A 23251-nucleotide genomic window follows, 5' to 3' on the forward strand; every position below is an offset into this window, starting at 1 on the left:
GGCTGGCTTAAGGAAGTGTTTGCAGACTGTGATAACTACCAAAAGGGAATGTTAGTTTGTACTGATTTACTAGTGTCCAAACTTATGCAAATGCTACAGTTACTCCTTTACTTGTCTAGGTTTGCTGAAGATGGTATGTTTGCTTATTTTCATTTTAAAGATCAGTAAAATATATCATTTGGCTAAGCATTCACAAATGTCTGCACAGAACTTGTTTAATATGGCTTAGCCCTTCATATACATGATTATGCCCCACCTATCAGTATTATATTATGGATTAATACAGAATTCAGTAATGTGTGTGCTCATAAGTGTGTGACAGTTGCTTTGAACGTTCCTTAGCCAATCTGATATGATTGATATTTGATATTTTGATAGGTTGCGTCCTTATTTTATGTGTGTCAGTTAATGATTAATTGCTCACTAAACCTAATGACGGTTGGTTATCGATCATAAGACTTTGCCATAAATTGCATCCCTTATTCTTGTCATTTATGTCATCAGAGGTGCTCTGATCTTTGAACGTGGTGTTGGGGGAGTTGGGAAGATGTGATAAAGTGAGGGAATGTGTGTGCTGTCCGCTATCATCTATCAAGGGACATTAGCATATTTGGTGAGCAAAGTTTGTTGAACAGTTTTGAACATGATTGAACTTCCTTGAGCTGTTTATAACGGAGAACTTAGAAGAATCTCTAGTTTTAACACACAATTGTATGTCTTTTTAATTAATTGACTCTAAATGGCAGTCTGCATCTTGGAATAAAATGCATTAAAAATTACACATTCACTCTGCACTGTATATAAGCATTTATAATTGCATGTGCATACTTCCTTAAAAGGAACAGTTTGGTGAAAAAGCTGCAAGACGGTTGCTACCACTGTATACAGTGTCAGAAACCATATAGGCAAGTCTATTTGAGATTACTTAACAACTTGGTTTGGTTTGAAGCGGTTGTGTAATGATTTAAACACGCAGTTTTGCATGAGGCACATTGATGTGCTATAAACTTCATTAACTCTTAGCTGCATCACCCTTGCAGCTCCAGTGCAACTAAAGAAAAACTGCTATTTTTTGCTAGATCTCCTATTTGACTCTAGCAGTATATTAGCACCTAGCTAATAGCAATCTACATGAGCATTTCAATTATGTGAGTTAGAGTTTCTGTTAAAACTTTAAAAGTTAATGCTTTTCAAAGTTAAAGCGGACTCCACAACAAAGATGTAAAGAATGTCACAAATGGTTGTCCCCATGTTGTCCTCTTCTCCTTATTACTTTTTGTCTTCCCTCTCTTTTATAATCCTCTCCACTCTCTCATTTGGTCATTGCCTGCATGTGTCTCTATTTTTCTACAACCCCAATTCCAATGAAGTTGGGACGTTGTGTAAAACACAAATAAAAACAGAATACAATGATTTGCAAATCCTTTTCAGCCTATAGTCAACTGAATACACTACAAAGACAAGATATTTAGGAATATCTATAAGGAATTCTTTCCCATTCTTGCTTGATGTACAATTCAGCTGCTCAACAGTCCGGGGTCTCCATTGTCGTATTTTGTGCTTCATAATGCGCCACACATTTTCAATGTGAGACAGGTCTGGACTGCAGGCAGGCCAGTCTAGTATCCACACTCTTTTACTACGAAGCCACGCTGTTGTAACACGTGCAGAATGTGGCTTGGCATTGTCTTGCTGAAATAAGCAGGACGTACCTGAAAAAGACGTTGCTTGGATGGCAGCATATGTTGCTCCAAAACCTGTATGTACCTTTCAGCATGAATGGTGCCTTCACAGATGTGCAAGTTACCCATGCCATGGGCACTAACACACCCCCACACCATCAGAGATGCTGGCTTTTTAACTTTGCGCTGAAAACAATCCGGACAGTCCTTTTCCTCTTTGGCCCGGAGGACACGACGTCCATGATTATCAAAAACAATTTGAAATGTGGACTCGTCAGACCACAGGACACTTTTCCACTCTGCATCAGTCCCTCTCAGATGAGCTCGGGCCCAGAGAAGCTGGCGGCGTTTCTGGGTGTTGTTGATGTATGGCTTTCGCTTTGCATGGCAGAGATTTAACTTGCATTTGTAGATGGAGCGACAAACTGTGTTCACTGACAGTGGTTTTCTGAAGTGTTCCTGAGCCCATGTGGTAATATCCATTACAGAATGATGTCGGTTTTTAATGCAGTGCCGCCTGAGGGATCGAAGGTCACGGGCATTCAATGTTGGTTTTCTGCCTTGCCGCTTACTTGCAGAGATTTCTCCAGATTCTCTGCATCTTTTGATGATATTATGGACTGTAGATGATGAAATCTCTAAATTCCTTGCAATTGCACATTCAGAAACGTTGTTCTTAAACTGTTGGACTATTTGCTCACGCAGTTGTTCACAAAGTGGTGAACCTCACCCCATCCTTGCTTGTGAACGACTGAGCCTTTCAGGGATGCTCCCTTTATACCCAATCATGACACTCACCTGTTTCCAATTAACCTGTTCACCTGTGAAATGTTCCAAACAGGTGTTTTTTGAGCATTCCTCAACTTTCCCAGTCTTTTGTTGCCCCTGTCCCAACTTCTTTGGAACGTGTTGTAGGCATCAAATTCAAAATGAGTGAATATTTGCAAAAAACAATAAAGTTTATCTGTTTGAACATAAAATATCTTGTCTTTGTAGTGTATTCAATTAAATATAGGCTGAAAAGGATTTGCAAATCTTCGTATTGTGTTTTTATTTATGTTTTACACAACGTCCCAACTTCACTGGGGTTGGGGTTGTACATCGCTCTCTGCCTGGGCTCCTAGCTGGATGGGGTAGGGGCGGTCCTGAGGAACAGGAGCGCCTGTGTTTTTCTCATCAAGCCCACCACACAGGAAAGCCATATGTGTGAAGAAAGGAGGTGTGGGCCACCGTTTGGCCAGACGGCCTCTGTCTCCTGCCGTACACCATCCGGTCTAGCAGAATTCCTCCATGTTCATCTGGCTTCCCTACTAACAAACAGCTGAAAAGACTACTCAATTAAATCAATTCAGCTTGATTGAGTTTCTTTATTTAAACTCAGAATGCACTGAAAAAGGACTTATGTTTGCAGTGCAGATGAGTATAACAAAAACTAGAGAAATAAAAGAATCAAATTCAGAATAAAAATCGTAGAATTACTAAAACTTAGGGTTGTCACTGTCAATAACATTAGTAACTCATTTCCCAATTATTTTGATGATTATCAATACTTTTTCAATACTGTGATGAAAAAAACAACTAAACACTCTACGTAGTTTCAGTACTTTCTTAAAATAAAGTACCATGAAGTTGACAATCCATTTTGCTTACATTCTTAAAAACTGTTGCCAAAAAAGGTTCTTAAGAGCAAAACCATGGAAGAACCACTTTGGTCCAAGAACCATTTTTTTAAGAGATGTGAAAGTGTTAAAGTAGAGGTTAACGTGGGATGTGGATTCATAATTTTGATATTTGAGTAACCGAGGGAAAACGTCCTTCTGCAGAAATTATACAGGAATTAAAGTAATAAAGGAATGGCTGGAAATGTACTCTTTTAGGTGATAGCTTTGGTCTAAAATAATTTGGGGTAAAATAATCAATAGCACAAAAAAGCTGAGGTAAATCAGCAGTTTTCATGTTGAATGACTAAAGGAGGCTGCCTCTTCGCTTGTGGGTTGCTGATGAGGGCTCATTGTCTAACATGACTGCTTTTTTCCTCTGTGGACGACGTGTCAACATGTTAGTCATAAAAAATATTGTCGTTGTTTCTTAACTGAGTATGTGAGTAGCAATGTGCATCCCTAGTGTAAAGAATCCCCATGTAATGTAAAAATGTAAATGATATAATACATTGGTGTCTCAGTTTGACACATTTTTCAATACAGCAAAATGAAGGAGTGGCCAAAAATGAGGGCTTATGTTAATGTGATTACAGTAGTGTACAGAACTAAGCTAACAGCAATTTATATGAACATTTTTTGGCTGGTCTAGATTAAATATGTTACTCATTAGGCCCTCAGTTGAGCTCTTGAAGTACTAACCAATGGCAGAGCTCATTGTTCTATCTCTATTTAGATACCATAAAGAAAACCTATCCTGATTGGATAACCTTCTGTTAACTGCTTCAAGAGTTTAACCCTTTGGTTTCCAACCAAGACTTAACTATGTAAGAGTACGTAAGAATAGTACTGCAGTACAGAGTTTAAATACAACGTGGGCTGGAGGTTAGGGAACCAGCCTTGTCACCGGTTCGATCCCCTCGTCTGACAGTGTGTGACTGAAGTGCCCTTGAGCAAGGCGCTTAACCCCCAATTGCTCCCTGGGTGCCGTGGATAGAGCTGCCCACTGCTCCGGGCAAGTGTGCTCACTGCCCCCTAGTGTGTGTGTTCACTAGTGTGCATGTATGTTGGTGTTTCACTGCACGGATGGGTTAAATGTGGAGGTCTATTTCCTCTGTGTGCAAAACACAGTAGGCTAAAGGTTCTGAATGAAGCTGTATTTTATCCAATAAACATTTGGTGAGCAATGTTGATTTTTTTTGTCATAGTTTTGTTTGGCATAGCATTATGATACTACACTTGGTATCTCTATCAAAATCAAACCCTATAATACAATATTTACAGCCTTTAGAAAATGCCATACAATTAAAATGGGCTTTAGTGAACAGTCATAAACCATACATAGCCTTTCATTCCAAAATACTGTTTCTTCATATCACCAGTAGGAGAAATTAAATAGAAATATTCATTATTATCTTTTTGTGAAGTAATAAAACAAGAAAATAAAGGGAAATAAAACAATATGCTAGAAAAGTTACAAATTGTAAGAAAGTTATTTAAAATGATTCATTTTAAAAGCTAATGATACAAGAAAGCTGAGCTTTGAAGAGTTCCAACTTAATGGTGGATAGTAACTAAAACCAGATTTGCTAAGCTCAGTAAAAGCTTGAGAGACCTGCAGCATAATCCAGTCTTGAGGGGCATCAAACCCCTGAACTGCTGCAGTAGAAACCACACATGTACAAAGCAAAGTGGAGTGAGATGGCATTCAGTGAAGACAAATGCAGGTCTTCATCATGCATATATTAATAACATATGCACACACACACACATGCCATTGCTTTCTGCTCCATCTCTGTCCACTCTTTGCTCTTTAAGTGTTCTCAAACTTACAGGGTCTCGAAGTCTAGAGAAACCCAATCCTAGCCCTGAGGCATCTGTCAGCCCTCTGCAGTGTGCATATGTGTGTGCGTTCTATACAATGCGTTCCAGCTTAACTCTGATGAGGTAATGACATCTTGCTGTGTTGTGAAACGCCCAGCCTCAGCAGGCCTTCACAGCTGTATCTGATTCTCAGTATGCAGCTCGCTCCCCTGGTGAGGGTGGAGTAAAAACCTCTCAACAAATTTCAGGGTCACAGTGTGGATGGTGTTGGATGTTTTGGGAAGCACCACATTGTCTCACTTTTATATCAGTACTGATATGAATGGTGGGATATGTAATCTTTTAAAGGCTCTTCATTTTCCCTACTGTAAAATTAACTCACATCCAGCCAGACAGTATTAAGTCAATATAAAGTAGGTTACTTGGACTCATCCCAGTTTGGAGTAGGAAAGTGAATACAGGATCTATCTCAAATTTGGTGTACATGACAAGAAAGGTCCATGGTAAACTTACTGTATATATGAAAGTGATTTTTCTTCAATAAGCAGCTCAAGAGATTACTAACTGGCTAACATGCTAATTACTCAAGGTTTAAATGTGAAAGCTACAGCCTATGGAGTAAGAAATAAGCTGGGAGTGCAATAGACCATCTGAAGAAAATTCTAAGCTTTTATATGTATCTTAAGTGTCCTGATGAAGTATGAAATCAGAAAAACACTTTCTATTTCTCAGCAGTCTGCAGAGGAATTCCAGAGTTCCTAACTATAACAATGGAAAACACCTTTTGTTTTAAGTATATAACACACAAAGGAAATATTGCATTTTCTTTCCAGTTTCTGTGTGGTTAATGTTTACAGTACTCTGCAAGGTCCCATTTGGTGTTAGCAAAACCCTCCAATCAAAACAAGCTCTATCAGGTTTGTAAGACATTCATTTAGCATTGTGTGCCAGTGCTTGTGATGGGTTCCACACCAGTCACCTCACCAAACACACTAGCTGCATTTCAGCCAATATAAACACTTAACTTTAGCTCAGCAGCTCAGAAATTGAGCCCAAGTCTTAATGAACTCACAGCAAAGAAAGGATGCCAAGTGTCAAGTTCAAACAAATAGGTAGGCTTAAAAGACAGAGCTCCTGGGGACATTTATGTTTTGAATATTTTGTGTTTCCATGTCATTTTTTAAGGTTTACTACTAATGTGTGTATTTTACTGTTGATGTTTCTGCCTATATTAACTATCCATCCATCCATCCATCCATTTTCTAAGCCGCTTCTCCGTCAGGGTCGCGGGGGGGTGCTGGAGCCTATCCCAGCAGTCTTCGGGCGGAAGGCAGGATACACCCTGGACAGGTCGCCAGTCCATCGCAGGGCAATATTATAAACTAAACAATAAATATTAAATATTAACTAAACAATAGCCAATTCAGGTTATAGCATAGCATTAATTAAAAATGAACTAAAAACTTCTTTTCTTTGTCCCACAGATTTGAATAGATGTTTTATTTTTGGCCCTCATACTGGTTGAGTTTCACACCACTGACGTAATGTATCATCTAAAGAACCCCCACCAGACATTTCACTGTTGGCTCTACCATTAGCTTCTCAAAAGCTATATTGTTGCAAATTCCTGAAAAGAATGTAAGAGTAAACAAACGCAACTCTGTCTGTTCATTCAAATGAGGTCTTCATAACCTTGGTAACGTCATGTACACGATCACCAAGACAATAGACTTGCCTGAAAGCGCTGGAGTGGAGAGCATGCTGCTGTTTGTACACATTTACAGTCTCACTGTTTGTGGACGTGTGTGGTCCTTGCACAAAAGACCTTAATGAATTTAGTAACGTACCATGACGTTGAGAATGTCATTGAAACCTTTACTGTAGCCTAAGTCAGTGTACATGAATCACAACATGGCTTGTTCTGTCTGACCCCTGGATGAACCACTGGAGCCCCCAGGCAGACTCCTAGTTAGAACAGCATGCTTTGAATGAGGTCCAGATTTACCAAAGGTTTAAGCGCAATTAGCTGGTCTTCACAGGGCACGTGTTAAGGCCTAGTATATCCTAGTATATGGGAACAGCACCTCAGCTCATATTAATGCTCGAAATGTGACATTCTATTCAAAGTGATTGCTTGCCAGTCAAGGCATTTAGAGTTCACCGACCCCAGCCATCATATGGCCAAAGCTCAGGAGGGATTTAGATAAATGCTAAGAGATTAAACTGAGTGGCCTTTTAGCTAATATTGCATGTTTAGTGTTATAACAGCTCTATACTATTGAAGTCATAACAATATTTTAGAGTATTCAGCTAATCGTGCTTGCTAAGTGTTGAAATAACCATTTATTATGGAATTTCAATGCCTTAACAAGTTGCATTTTTGAGAGTTTTTGAACTTTTGAAATCTCCAGTGTAAATGGCTTCTAAGCAGAGCTGGGCTTTATAGCATGCACAAGCATAATAAGTAGGGCTGGGTATCAAAATTTAGTATCTTTGTATTAGTACTGCTGAGTCTAAGGCTGAAAGAAATCACAAGTGCAGCAGTTCTGACTTCATCATTATCAACAACGTTGTCAAAGTTTTAAGTGAGAAAATTTAACCTAATAAAACAGAACTTTTGAACTGCCTGTGGGTGACTTGGACCAATCAGAGGCAACCAAAGCTCCATGTGTTGTGCTATCACAACCATAATTTACTGGCAGTCTGACTCACTACATTCAAGGGTCAAGCCTCAAGCCAGAAAAGTGGATAATTTGGTCTTCTCGGCCCAAAAAAGCCTAAATCTTTATAGAAATTTATAGAAAATAATCACCAATTAAATCGCAGGCAGAATATTAGTCAGAAAAACTGCAACTAGATATTTTCCCCAAATTGTTTAGCCCAGTCATTCAATACTATTTTCTGTGAGCCAATAGGCATGATTTTTCCAAAAATCTAGAATGCTGATTAGCTGTCTAAATTACATTGCATATGCATTTTATTAGCATTACTGCTCAGCAAAGTGAATACTCTTTCAGCACCTCACGCTGATTTCTCGTTTAAGCCACAACCACTTCCGCTTTTTAAATGGCTTCTAGAGTTGTCACTCTGCAGATGGTGTGATTCAGGCCCATATTAGGAACAAAGCTTTTTCTTTATGGGAAAAATGAAGTGTTTTCCAAAATTGCTGCTTGTTCCTCCCAACATCGTCAGATCCTCTGAATTACAAGGTCAAAATACAAACACTGCTACATGTAAGCTAACACTGACCTAGACTCGTCGTACAACTGGCAACCTCACCAAAGTACTCCACACAAACCAACAAGCTTTGTCTAACGTGACGGTTAAGAGGCTGTGGCAGCTTTAGGCTACAGTTTAAATAGCTGGTGTTGTTATATAACAGTGTTAAAGCTTAATAGCAGATTGTATTCATGCAATGTCACTTCAGTGTTAGCTTTCTTGTAGCACATATGTAGCATTATTCATATTTTGCTAAGCAACGTCATAATTCAAAGGATCCAGTGACAACTGGGGAGAAAATGTACACAGGACAAATGTGAATTGGAAACATTTTTGTCCACCACAGGAGGCAACAGCAGCCATCTTTGAAAACATTATTCATTTCCCCATGGAGAAAAACTGCTTAGAACCACAGTTCCTCATATGGCAGGAGTGTCTAATCGTATCTGCAAAGGGCCGTTGTGGCTACAGGTTTTCACTCCAAACAAGCTGGAGCACACCTGACACCGCTTGTTTAATCAGATAGTCGAAGTCTTAGTCTAAGTCTTCATACATCTCTTCAGGTGATATACTGCTTTGTTGAACTGAAAACCTGCAGCCACACCAGCCCTGTGCAGGTAAGATTATACACTCCTGTCATATGACTCTAAATACAGCATCATGACCTCCTACAGAGGTCTAACAGAAAGAAAGTTCTGAATTTAAAAAGTATTGCTTAAGACTCGGGATTGACATCAAGGTATTTGTATTGATGTTGAAATTTATAACCGTTAAAAGGATGAGTAAAAGAAACAATAGTCAGCTAGAATTCCCCGTTTACCACCTGCCTCACACTGGAATAGCAGACACCTAATGTTAACTCATTATCCTCACTCCCCTCTATTTCTGTCCCAGCAGACAGATCCAGAACAATGGTGCCACTACAGCCTAATTGCAAACTGATCAGTTTGCTGTGCTTTGTAGAGTGGGCCGTGTGTGAGAGTGAGTGGTGTTCTAGGCTGTTGGTCTTGTTTGTGTCTAGGCTTTATGCCAGCTGCAGGGGTCATAGTCTGGAAGGCTTCCAGTGATCACAGGTTTAGTGGACAATAGGAAAACAGCGACAGTGTGCTTGTTTCTAGTTCAGTCATTATGTATTCCAAATGACATATGACACATTCCTCCCACTTCTGGCCACGTGTTGTTGTTTTTCTGGGGCTAGTGCTCGAAATTCGCTAGCATTTTTAAAAAAATCCTTGTTAACTCTTAGAAGTCTAGAGATGTTATTTGGGATGTACTGATATAGTAATGGTGGACTGGTGCCAGTTTTTCATGTACATATTTGTAGGTATTTGCCAATATATAAACGTATAAAATGTAGAAATTGAGATAGGATTTAGCGGAATTAAAAATCACAGTACACTTTTGCTTTCATTGATGATGATCACTTGTCCAAACTTGTGTGAACTTGTCTGTTTTGGATCCAGTAGGAAACATTTTTCCCTACAAATAAAGGAGTTTCCTGACATTTCAACTTTGCAAAGTGCAAAAACCACAAGCATAATGATTAACTCTCGTTCAGTATATTCAATCTGGGCTCTTCTTCAGTGCCAGACAGTAGTGGTGAGAATGCCATAGAAGAACCAACAAAAACCAACCAAAAGAGATTTACAAACTCTGTCCCATTAACTACCACCTACTGCCCAAAGAAACACATACATAAGCTATGGGGAGTAAACCAAGGTGGTTTGGCTTAGAGCAACACTGTACTTTATATTCTCGTACTGGCCATGTCATCTTCTGCTCTTCTCTGTCTCTTTTTTAGCAGCAGATTGTAAATGTAATTAAAATGTTGAAAAAAGACAAAGACAAAGAGCTATTGACCTTCATAAATCAGGTAAGGGCTAAAAAAAAAAACAAAAAAAAAAAAAAAACAGTTTCATGTCTGAAAGTATTCGTCTTCACTCCAGGGCAATAATTAAGAAAGTTCAAACAGAAGGTTTCCTGGAAAAGGATGTGAATAGCCTAGGGAGGATGTTTCAAGAGGCAAAATGCTCTCCAAGAACAGTGCTGGGGTCTTCGGAACTACAATTAGTTGCCATTTAATGCAGACAAATTATTGGGTTACCAAAAACATTGATGGAAACAAAAACAGGTTGGTTTGGTTTCTTGTAGAAAACAACCCAGTCCCTGTAAAGTGTGGTTGTGGACCTTTGATGCTCGAGTTCTTTTGGAATAGACAGTCTTGTTGGGATACATTACTCCATAAACTTCTTAAAATACAAGAACATTCTTAGATAATTATCTGTCCACCTCTATGAGGAAACTAACACTGCGTTGTGATTAGATCTTCTAGCAAGACAATAATCGAAACATCCTAATTCACACAAAAGTAGTTTTTCTAAGCTTTGCAATGGCTGTCACAGTCTCATGATCTAAACCCCATTGAAACCTGAAAGCTGAAGAATTGAGTCCACAAACAATGACTAATGATTTTGAAGGATCTGGAGAGAATTTGTACAGAGAAATTGTCTCAGATTCCTTTAAAAATCTTCCTTCTTACCTATTGCTTTCAAAAGAGAAGACAGTGTTACTTTGAAAAAAGGAGAAGCACACAGGATTTGGGATGTAGATAGAGGTTGAAACTCTGGGACCAGGGTTGTAGACCAATATCCTAGAATATATATATTTTTTAATGTTTTAGTGGTGCCAAAGTTAACGTGTTTATAAGGGCCACAAAATAAGAAAAAATGATGGAGCCTTTGAACCATCTGTGTTAGTGCAGCCTGAAGCCAAAAGCTTCAGTTTCACTTGTGAGTCTATACTGTAACATGAATACATGAGCTGTATGAACAAGAATGAGAGTGAGAGGCTACAATTGTGGAAGATTTGGAACCACTGACTGTATGTATCTGTGATATATATCATAAGTGGACTCGCTGTTGCTCCCAGTAGACACTGGTGATGAGAAGTGGAAACTGTGGTCACTCTTTGTAAAATCATATAATATTCATCTTGTTCATGTAACCTCTGCATTCACACATTGAATATAATGAATCATTGGGAGTATTGAAGCCCATTTTCATTAGCTTTAGTAAAATACACTGCTTTTTAAATTGAGGGAAAAAAATTCTTTACATCCTTATTAACTGTACTGAATAATGCAATAATTTGTGATTAACTGCACAAAATCATGATTAATCACATTGTTGTATGTAGTTAATTGCGAATAATCACATTATTTAGTGGAGTTAGTCGTGATTTAATTGCAAACCTCAATACAGTGTGATTAATCCTGATTAACTACAAAAACAATGTGTTTAATTGCATTATAATATTTTACTGGTTTGACAGCCCTAATCTTTTTTTGGAGGGGAGGTGAGGGTTGGATTCCAGACACTATAGTTATGTGAGTTTATTAGTGCTGGGAGCCTTAGAGCACATGAAGGTACGAGCTCTGAACCGAACCCGTCACATGTCCTCACTAATACTGCCCAAAAGACTGTAAGTTGAGACCTAGCTGCAATCCACACAGGTTAGATGCTGTTGTGGGCCCTTTATTTTGAAGTTATGGTTTGCAAAAATGTCATTTTCTAAAGATTCTCTTTACCCTCAATGTAGTTGATCAACCAAACCTAAAGTAGCTGTGAAGAGCCTCAAGAGTTGTGAATTAATCTAAAACTGACTTATTTATGTGGTTTCTGATATTGTATGATACACTGTTGATATTCTATTATTGGTTCTATTCTATTATTGGTTTTTATCTACGTGACATACTTTCCAGCATTTTGGTAGATAACAGAATGTCAGACATATAGTATCTCACAAAGGTGAGCACACCTCTCACATTTCTGCAAATATTTTATTATATCTTTTCATGGAACAACGCTATAGAAATGAAACTTGGATAACTTAAAGTAGCCAGTGTACAGCTTGTATAGCAGTATAGATTTACTGTCCTCTGAAAATAACTCAACACACAGCCATTAATGTCTAAATAGCTGGCTACACAAGTGAGTACACCTCACAGTGAACATGTCCAAATTGTGCCCAATTGTGCCCAATTGTGTCATTGCTCCCCCCTGGTGTCATGTGACCTGTTAGAGTTACAAGGTTCCAGGTGTGAATGTGGAGCAGGGCTGTTAAATTTGGTGCTTTGGGTATCTTACTTCTGTGAGATACTATAGAATCAGGAAGCGTAAAGCTCTTCTGGGTTCACCTTTGAGAACATTTGGTACATCCATTACTGCATGGGGCATGGATGTTTTGTTGGGGTTAACCCCAGGTATGCATGATAAAATGCCAAATGTGTGGAGCAGTCAGAGACTTTGAGGATAGTGTGTTGGGTGTATGTGGAAGCATATGGTCTTCACAGCTGCCTGCCCACTCGGTGCATTCCAGAGGGCTGACGTTAGCGAGGATGGGGCATTAGTTATGCTTGCTGGACCATTACTTTCATGGAGAGTCCGTGATGCTTACCAGACTGAAGTTCCTGTTGATATTAACTGTGTTTCTAGGGTTGCTTTATCACCAGCCACCTGTTGTTAGTAATAATTTACACCTAAATGACTTCTCTATATAATACTCAGGGAGCTTCATGATGATGAATGTGTGGTCTTTATAACTAAACAAAACTTGTGACACTCTTTATAATTAATATGTGGTGCCTGACTTTGCTGTAAATTTAAAACATACTGTTTTCTTCATCTGCAGGGCGTTGTTCACATATGATGGAGTCACCAACAACCTGAAGCTGTCTGATTCTGGTGGTAAGATGACTAATTTGAAGCTGAATGTTGAAACCAAAGTAGAAATAAGTACAGTTGTATACAAAAGTTTGAGCACTCCTAGTTAAATTACGTTTTGTTTTCTTTGTGGAAATAAGTTCTCTGCAGAGAACACTTAAATGAGGCCTTTTTTCTGCAACATTTAGTACACAGTTTCTATTTATATTGTAAAAAATAAAAGATAAAATGATAAATGTGCTTTGTCGGATCAGTCTGATGAAATGGTTTTACAAAAAAGAAAAACAGCAAAACAAAGTAAAAGTACCGTTCCAGAAACAACTTGCAGCAAAGTAAAAAGGTTGCAAGTCAAAAATCTCTGTACATGCTGACTAATTTGTAGAACTGCAGCAGAACTTTTATTACATACAGCATCTGCATGTGTGACCAATCACTAATCACTAGAGATGCTGTCAGCAATGTAACAGAATTAAATGAAACTAAAGAAAAGAACAATGTTAATGAATGAAATGTAAGTGAAAAAGCACCGGTGGTGTCATGATTAAAACATAACGTAATAAATGATTAATGCCACATGTTTTAACATGGTTAACAGATTTTCATAATTTGGCCCTCGAAACTGTTTAATAGTCTGAGCTTAGCTGTTAGTGGGCTCTTGCCATGACTCCACAACTGTAGCCCTGTCAGTCAAATACAGCTTTTAAAAGCTAGCTTGATATAAATGAGTTATATATGAGTTACTACTATAATGAATTTGTTTATCACTGAAGGATGTTGAGCCTCATGTAAGCCCAACTCAGTGCTGACTAAGACAATAGTAGTAATATCAGTAACATTATATACGTACATGTAACTTTAATTTTTTTCAACTTTCCACATAACTGTTCTTTTCACTGTTATTTTACTATTGTTTTTAGTGTTATTCTTATATTGTTATTATATCAATTTTTTCTTTTTTTTTTAATTCTAAGATTATATTAAGATTATATTTGGTGAATGGAGGAACAGCAGAGTGCGAAATTCATTGTACAGTGTAACTGCCTGTTTCTGCTGTGCATATGGCAATAAAACTCTTGAATCTTGAACATTAGAACTGGAGGACGACTTTTTCAGGAGAACTATAGATAAATCAGCAAGCAGAAAACTATTAAAAGCATCAGTAAAGTGACTACACAAAGCAACGCAATTAATCACAATGAATTCTTAAAATCATATTCAGTCCTACTTTCTTTACAAATGTAGGACACATCATAACATTTCAAAGTACTCAGGAAAGTAAAAATGGATCACACTTTTACTTGAGTACTTGTCACTGAGTAGAAGTAACCAGAATACAGAACGATTCTTTTAGCTGCAGTTGTACGGCAGTGAATTTACATGGCTGAGATGCTAATCTTGTGAAATCATGCAAGTCTCAATGAAAGATTTGTTTTCAAATGAAGCTCTTTGTTGTGGTCATTATTTCACAGGGATGAATTTGTAATCTGTCTCCTCATTCCTGTCCTCACTTCTCTGTCTCTACTCCCCATTCTTTTTCCTCTGTCTCTTCCTCTTTCTCTCCTTCCCTCTGTAGCCGGAGGGTTGCCAGAATTGACCAAGAAGTTTCACAATGCCAAACCCATGTATGGACTTTGCAGGGTGAGCCCGGCAGAATCGGGGCAGCCACGGATAGTCATGATCTGTTGGGTAAGCTGATGAAACCAGAATGATTCTGGATGATACAAATTAATAAAACATTCCTTCAGCGAGTCCCAGATCTGTTGGCTGGAGCTTCAGCTCAAACAGCCCCAATACGTCTGTAGCGATTAACTCACTTACGCAATTAAAAAATAGACAATAAAATTTAGCTCATCACTGGTAGTGATTACTTGAAAATTTCCATGATTACAGTTACATAGATTGTGTGTGCCTGTTGTTCCCTTTGGCATCATCAGACTGAGACCTCTTCCCCTTACCCAAATTGTAGTTAATCAGCCAGGCCATGTTTGGGATCAGAGTAATACAATTAATACAAAGTGTGTATCACCAAAATGATTTTGGATGACATAGACTTCCATTACTTGTTAGCTACATTAGCCTCGTAGCCATAATGCAAAACTGAAAAAGCAAACTTCAGACACCAAACATGCCTTGGCTGATGGACTGTTTGGGGTAAGGGAGTAAACTGTGTAAATCTTTGGCCAAACCATTCCTTTAAAGAGGCATTGTGGCCTAAATTTAGCCTTTATATACAGCTTGTCATGATGTGTAGTATTCTTCAGTGCAGCATGGCATCCTTCAGCCTCATCAGTTTGACAAAATTCTAAATTTTGTTATTTTTCTGTGTTTTATTCCATCACTGTTCTCACACAATAATACAAACAGGGCTTGTTGTTCCTCCCACATTCAAGATACCTCATCAGAAGGGGGGCTTTCCTAGTTTTTAAACCAGAAAATCTCTGGAGACTACTGCAGCACTGCTATAGGATATACATTCAACTCCAGAATTATTGGCACCCTCTCAAAATCTGGCAAAAACAATCATGTAAAATAAATATTACATTTGATTCACATGTTCCTCAAAAAGGTTTGGAGAAATTGTGTACTATTCATCTAATAAAAATCATCTGACAAGGGTGTCGTTTTACTTTAAGAACAGTGTGTCCTTTAAAAACATATGGGGAAAAATTAATACACAAATTAGAAATTGATTATAACAAAATGATTCTGTTGAAATAAAAAGTTGGAAATTAACAAAGAAGAGGATGCATGATCATACTGCCCCAGGTTGGGTGACGATGGTAAGAGAGGCAAAAACAATCACAGTTTCAGAAATGCAGAGTGTAGTGGAATATTGATGTTCTCAGATTTTAAAATCCACTGTCATACGTCACTTCCATGAGCAGAGAGTTCCTCTCTGAAGAGCAAACCACACAATGCAGCCCCTAAACTTTGCAAAATGTCACTGGAACTAAATTAAATTGTCTGATATGATCAGATGAGACAAAAATAACTTTTTGGTCATTTACTCCAAAAAGGGACATGCATACACTGAATAGCACCTGATAGCCAATGTCAAATATGGTGGTGTATCACTGATGCTTTGCGGTTGTTTTGCTGCTAGTGACCCAAGGTCTGTTGTGAAAATCAATTAATATAATTTATTCCATAAAATACCAGCACATTTTAGCCAGAAGGCAGAAACTTGGACATCAGTGGACCTTTCAGCAAGATAATGACCCCAAACAAACAAAAAAATCTATCTAGAAATGGTTGCAGGAACACAAAATCAGAGTTTTTCAATTATCTATGAGTCTCTTGATTTTAACCCAGTTTAAAAACTGTGGTATGTATTGAAGAGGGCAGCCCACAAACGAAGACTCAAGAGTATCAAGGAACTGGAAGTGTTGTGCATGGAGAGCATGGAGGAGTGGTCCAAGATCCCTCAATAAGTGCTCTCCAACCTCATTAAGCTTTACGTTACAGCTTAATGCTGTTATTCTTTCCATTGGAAAATATTAATAATAGAGGGCACCAATATGTTTGGAACGTGTTTTTTCAAATTGTGGTGTTACTATAGAAGACCTTTATTTTTGCTTCAAAACACATTGTAAAAATACACATGTTGTTTACCCATTTGTTTAAGTCCATAATATCTCTATCATGTGTGGTTTTTAATATATTATAAATGAACAGTTTTTTTGTCCATTATACGTATATTTATCTGTAGTTTTGTACAGTTATGGCCTCTTTTTAATTTTGGCCTTTTGATTACTCTATTAATAATCAAATAATCAGTAGATTACTTGATTACTAATCAATAATGGCAGCCCTACAGCCAAATCTGCAGTTGAACTGGAAAAAGGTGCTCTTGCCTGAAACTACATTTGGAAGTAGCTTTTCTGGCTTCCATTAACGCTTTAAATAGTGAAGGCATTATTCATCACCATTATAGCCTCCTTTCAACATGTACATTTGAATGAGGTCACTTTGGCTTCTTTTCCCTGGATGTGAAACCTTTGATGGTCTGCTTCCACTGGTTGCTTCTTTGGGGCGTGAGCTTAAGGTGGCTCCTCATTGGTTGGTGCCAGGGCAGAAGGTCTTTGAAAAGGCCGTTTTTGAGGAGGGATGTATGTGAGGCTCCTGTTGATGAGATGTGTCAATGGCTTCATCCCACAAAAGGGCTTTGACCCCCAGACAAACTCGTAACCGAAGGAGCTCAAATCCATGCAGAGAAAAGCATGCTGGGAAACTTCCCACTAACCTCCCCAGCACTGGTTGCCAAGACGACAAGGCTGGAATGTTGTGTTTGAGGTCAGAGGTGGCATCTGTAGCCAGTCAGCCGATGCAGAGAAGAAGGAGGAGTGGCTTTGGTGACCTGTTCACAGCACAATTAGAAACTTCTCATGTGCCAGATGAGCTCATACAAACACAGTAGAGCTTTAATTGGGCCTCAGATTTTGGTCTGAACCTGATACAGCCTCAGAACTTTCTGTTCAAGCACGACCCACAGCATCCAAACCTGACAGAATTCTGTCTGAACACCCCCCCCCCCCCCCTCACCACCACCCCACCCCCCCAAACCGAACCACATAATTATGTTTTGACTGTGAAACTGACCCAAGCACAACAAAATTCGGTACCACTTTAAATTCAGACTGCCTTTATAAAGCATTTTAAAGATAGTTTGTTTAAGGTTATTTATTAGGTCATAAACACTTCATTAATCATTAATAAGTAGTTATAACCCTAATAAAAGGGGAAAAAGTGAATTATTATATCTGATGAATGTGAATATGTGATGAAGCTGACAGATTTAGTGCTGACTGATGAGATTTTGGTTGAAAACAGTTATTTGACATCATCTGTACTATGTAATGCAGCAAGTCTGGGATGCTTGTGAACATGCAGTGATATTTATTCAGTTCTATATGCTGAATTACTAACATATAAAGGTGTGTTCCAATAACGTAATCCATTAACTGACCTCTACAGGAACAGAAATGAAAAGAAAGTTTAAAAGTTCTGCATAATTCAGTGGTTTAGATGGAAACAAAGTCATTCAGAGTGGTATAAAATGGTTCATTGTAGAGAAACGTACCTAGACTTCTTTACAGTGGTGGTAATAGGAACCAGGAGTTGCAACAGCTACAGGACAAATATAGCCATTTTATTTACTGTCTAGAATGACCAGTGAACCTACACACTTTTGAATTTATATATGTAATTTTAATAAAGATAACACTGTCAGACAGGAAAAATACCTTTTGTTTTGGTTCTATTTTGAATTACAATGTCCTCCATGTAATGTCTTAAACATCAAGCAGTGTATTTGGAACTATTTCATATAATAGGTTGCTGTGAGGGAGTTTGATATATCAGACTTCTGGTTCATGTCACTACTGCTGTGAACAAATCTGACTCGGTAATTGTCTCTAGAACAGAGCATCTCATATCAAACCACTCCAAATTACTTTTAAAGTCTCACTTAACATTTAATTATGCAGAACAGAAAAATCTTCTTTACTGATCTTTAATTCCTGTGATTTATTAAAACTGTCATGTAGTAACATGAATTGGTAAGTTTATTTCTAATTAAATACTCAGTTCAACCATGGTTTTCTCCAATTTGGCAGGTTGGAGAGAATGTGGATGAGTTTCGACAGACGGAATGTGCAAGCCATGTATCAGCAGTCAAAAACTTCTTCAAGGTAACCAACTCACATTCTTCTTATCTGTTTCTCTTTTTCTTTCCCTCCCTTTCTCTCTCTCACTCTTTCTCTCTGTCAGAAAATTCTCTGCTTCTGTCGCCCAGTTACTTAACATAAAAAGCATTTCACACATTTGCATCATCTTTCTGTCCTTCTTTAAAGTGATACCTCAGTAACTGCTTATCTTAATCATTGCACACTAACCTAAAACCAGACTTGAGCTTTCTAACTATGTGACATACCTCTGTCCATTTTATAGATAGCATGTTATAAAGTGTCAGCAACCATATTAGCGAGTCTATCTGATAATATTTAATAACAACCTGCTTTGTGGCTAGCAAGATGATTCAAAGGGGAATTCCACTGATATTTAAACATTTCATTAGTATTCAGTGGTTCTGGAGAGAAACTTACCAACTCAAATTCTTGTACAGTGGTGGTGATAGGAACCAGGTGTCTACAACACAAATACAGCTATTTTATTTACTACCCAAATTGACCAGTGGACATGTGTCTTGTGAGTTCTTAAGTAATTTTCTAGTTTTTATGTAATGTATTGTGGATCTGAAAAACAAGTTTTCTTTGGGACTGTTTTGATGTGCATGTTTCCCTCGACCATAAATCTACTTTAAAACTTTGCCAAAACCTTATCAAAACACATACTTAACTTTTTTTTTTTTGTAATAACTTTCTGTAAGGGAGCTTCGTGAGGCATTAAACTGTTCAGACGTCTGGTTTCTATCACCACCACTGTGAACAATTCTGACTCTAAGTTTCTCTGGAAGGGAGCAGCCACTCTGAATGACTTTGTTCACATCTTAATCATTTATTTATGCAGAAATTTTGAAAAATTGGTGGAATTCCCAACAAGTACTCTGCATGATATTGACTAGTGGGGTATAAGCTTCTGTTACTTGCGTTGACCTCATAAGTCAAGCACAAAACTAAAGGAGCAAACATGTCTTGGCTGAATAACTAACTTTTGGGAAAAGTGGAAAGCTTTGTGTAAATTAGATTTTTCGCTGAGCTATCACTGCAATGCCAGGAAACATACTTTAAGGTTTAGTTCTCTAACAGTAAGTGAGGTCTGTGTTTGCATAACTGCAGTGTGGGTACTTGGATCCCCCATCAATTCCCTCACAGAGCCAGCTTGAGCTCATTGCACTTTCAGCATTTGGAAGTATTCAGGGCAAGCATGAGTAAGGGAGCAATAATCTCTCTCTCTCTCTCTCTCTCTCTCTCTCTCTCTCTCTCTCTCATATACATCCTGTGTTTGTATCCTTGTGGAATGTTCTCTGTCTCTCTGTTGGCTTTCTTTTCCTTTTGCTTTCTTCTCTATAAATGAATAATTACAGTCTTGATGCTGCACTTGTGAATACAAAAGCCAGAGACGATGCAAGAGAGCAGGAAGATGTGCACTCACATGCACACACACACCAGCTCATCCTGAACTGACAAAATAAATGCACTAAATTTACTTATTTCAAATGTGTACATTCCTCATTACGTTGCTGTGCAAAAGTCAGAGATCAGCCATCAGTCATTTAATTTCCAGTAAAAACAGACATTAAGTTATTAATTGTTCAGCATCAGGAAAAAACAGATAATGGATAACAGATAATCATTTAACAGATATTTACACAAAGCCTCAACAACTATATATAGATTTTTTTTTGTTATTGTGACCATCCTTTGCCTTTATTACAGCTTCCATTCTTTTTGAGAGAATTGCTTTCAGTTTTTCAAGGAAATCTGCAGGGAAATACTTCCAGTGCAGTAATTTCCTGTTTTCAGTAATGGCATCTTGTAGCTACACATCCTTTCAAACCCACAGCGTTGAGTTGTCTTGAGTTGTGGCAGGATGGACTGAAACACCTGTGGATCTGAAAGTAAAGCTTGAGTTTGGTGGTCTGCCAGGTCTTGCTCTATTGTTAGGAGTTTCATTTTCTCTGTATCTTTTAATCGTTTTTTGAAAACTCCTGTTTTTCAATTATTTTGACTTTCTTCTTCCTTATGGAAGTGGATTGTCCTTTATCTCCTTAAAAATATCTCCTGAAAAATGAATACCTTGTAAGTAATGGCCATTTAGACAGGAAATTAAATAAATGATGTGTGGTCTCTGACTCCTACACAGTGCTGTATATCACATTAGCACCACTTTGTATTTCACTTTTGATGCAACATTCTATTAACGTGGGAATTATGTACACAGTTGGATCAAGTACATTCAGTGTATATGGGCCTTGTTCTTGCTTGGAGCCACTGGATTGGATGGAAACTTGTATTATGTTGAGCATAATGCAGATGGCACAAGCCTACGGCTGTAGAACAAAAGTGCCGCCAACGTTGCAGTGAAAGAAGGAGGGAAGTAGGAGACATGAAATAATAGTGAAGTCATTGTGTAGCGTGCTCTCATCTGCCATTGGGATGAAATGACTATTCATCTGGATAAGAGGGTGGAAAGAGTGATGGATCTGTGACATTCAATATAGCCATTTTGTGTTGGCATATATTCGTTCTAACAAGTTTGCTTCGTGTATAAGCATGCAGGTGTGTGTGTGTGAGATTTTATTTATTTGGGATTGGTTTAACACTGTGAAGAACATGCAAAAAAGATTAGGTCATCTGGTATGGACTTGTTTAGCGTGCTATTAAGAGGCTTCATCTGTTTCTACAGAACCATTTGGGAAAGTCTGGGTTTGAACAGCCGAAATGCAGTTAGAGCTTCAAGCAGGCATTAAATTCTAGTCTGAACTTGAATTGTCAGTCTGACTGTAGCCCAACATTATTCTGTCAGAACCTGACTTTAGCACTGACAAAGTTCCACCCAAATACCACTGCAGCCCAAAAAAATTCCTCCCAAATTGCATCTGCAACATAAACTCTACCCAAATCCCAGTGTAGCACTACAAAATCCTGTCCAAACCCAATGGTAACCTAACAAAACTTGTCCAAACACGACTTGGAACATGACAAAATTCTGTCTGTATTTGACTGTATGCTCTTAAAGCAGAATTCCTCCATTTTTGCATAATTCAGTTGTTTATAGTGCATTGTAAGGAAACTTACTGACTCATTACACAGAAGGTGATAGGAACCACCTATGTCTGGAACACCATATTATTTACTGTCCAAAATGACCAGTAAACATACACCTCTTCTGATCTCATGTATGTAATACAGATAATTGTAAATTAGTAGGTAATCAAAAAAAAGTTTTTTTGTGGCACTGTTTTGCCTCACAACACCCTACATGTACCTCTCCACCATGAATATATTTTTGAAAAAACAATATTTTAGGCCAAAATCAACAACAATTCTGGAAAGGTTCTTTAGAACAGAGCACTCCATGTAAAACCTTTAAGAATGACTTGTTTACCTCTAAAATTCCCCCTTAAAAGGTGCCAGGCTTCTTTGAAATGATTCCATATGAAGAACTGCATTTGGTTCCGTAAAGAACCTTTCAAAAGATGGTTCTTTAAAAGTACATTTTTGTAAATGAGGTGTATGTGGGTGTGTGCATGTGTATGAAAAACCTTTTTTAAAGTTTAAAGAACCTCAACATAATTTTAAGGTTCGATAGCAATTAAAGGCTTTGCTCAGAACCATTTCATTTATTCATAAGAGTGTAGCCCAACAAAATTCTGTCCCAAAGCATCTCTAGTCTGACAGATTTTTGTCCATGTTGACCATAGCCTGACAAAATTCTGTCTCAGCTCAACTGTGGACCAACAAAAATCTATCTGAATCTGGCCACCACCACCAACTAGAGACAAAATAAATAACCACAGTCCTAATGATGTTGCTTGATAAATTCTATGATTGATGACAATGGCAGTGGTCATCAAATCAGACTGACAAAAGAAAAAAAAAAAACCCTCTCAAGTTATCAAATTGAGTATAAATTCCACTTATAATTCCACTTTTAATTCCAACATAATTCATCAACCAATGCCTTCAAACAGTTTCCCAACACCTTGACAAAACTGATGTGAATAGATAGAGCCCATTATATTCAAACTAATTTATCAAGTTCAGGTTATAGTACATGGAAGGTAAATACTTTGACTGTATTTGAATGGTCTGGAAAGAAAGGCAAACTGCGTTTTTAAGCAAGTCAAGATGCAAAATAAGTATGCTCCTGGCCATCTGCATGCTCCAGAAAAAGCCCTGGCTCTCCGTTTCTAAAGCACTTTTAGCTATTGGTTAAGACACTTTTGAGAGGTGTTTTGCCACAAGAACACAATCACACTTTCTATTGTTAGCCAATGTTTCTGACTTGCAGTTGGTTTCCTTCCTCTGTCTATATGTGTGGTGTGCATGTTTGTTACTTGGTGCCAGGCAAAGCTAAAGCAGTCTTTTCCTCTTCTCTCTGCTCTATTGTTGAGCTGTGCCATTGAGCAGTGCCACTGACAGACACAGCACAAACAAATACACTCCTGCATTTTAAAGAGGCC

General features: G+C 38.1%; 1 protein-coding gene across 2 annotated transcripts in view; it reads left to right on the forward strand.

The window, feature by feature from the left end:
* Nucleotides 1-23251, forward strand: part of si:dkey-40c11.2 (drebrin-like protein A) — a 76012-nt gene that overhangs the window by 30392 nt on the left and 22369 nt on the right. For both annotated transcript variants that reach the window (XM_017695543.2, XM_017695544.2), the window contains exons 2-4: nucleotides 13073-13128; nucleotides 14678-14790; nucleotides 18720-18794. In XM_017695543.2, coding sequence (XP_017551032.1) covers nucleotides 13073-13128; nucleotides 14678-14790; nucleotides 18720-18794 — 244 coding nt within the window. The remainder of the gene's footprint in view (nucleotides 1-13072; nucleotides 13129-14677; nucleotides 14791-18719; nucleotides 18795-23251) is intronic.

This window comes from Pygocentrus nattereri, chromosome 20 (genome assembly GCF_015220715.1).
Source record: "Pygocentrus nattereri isolate fPygNat1 chromosome 20, fPygNat1.pri, whole genome shotgun sequence".
NCBI classification, from domain to species: Eukaryota; Metazoa; Chordata; class Actinopteri; order Characiformes; family Serrasalmidae; genus Pygocentrus; species Pygocentrus nattereri.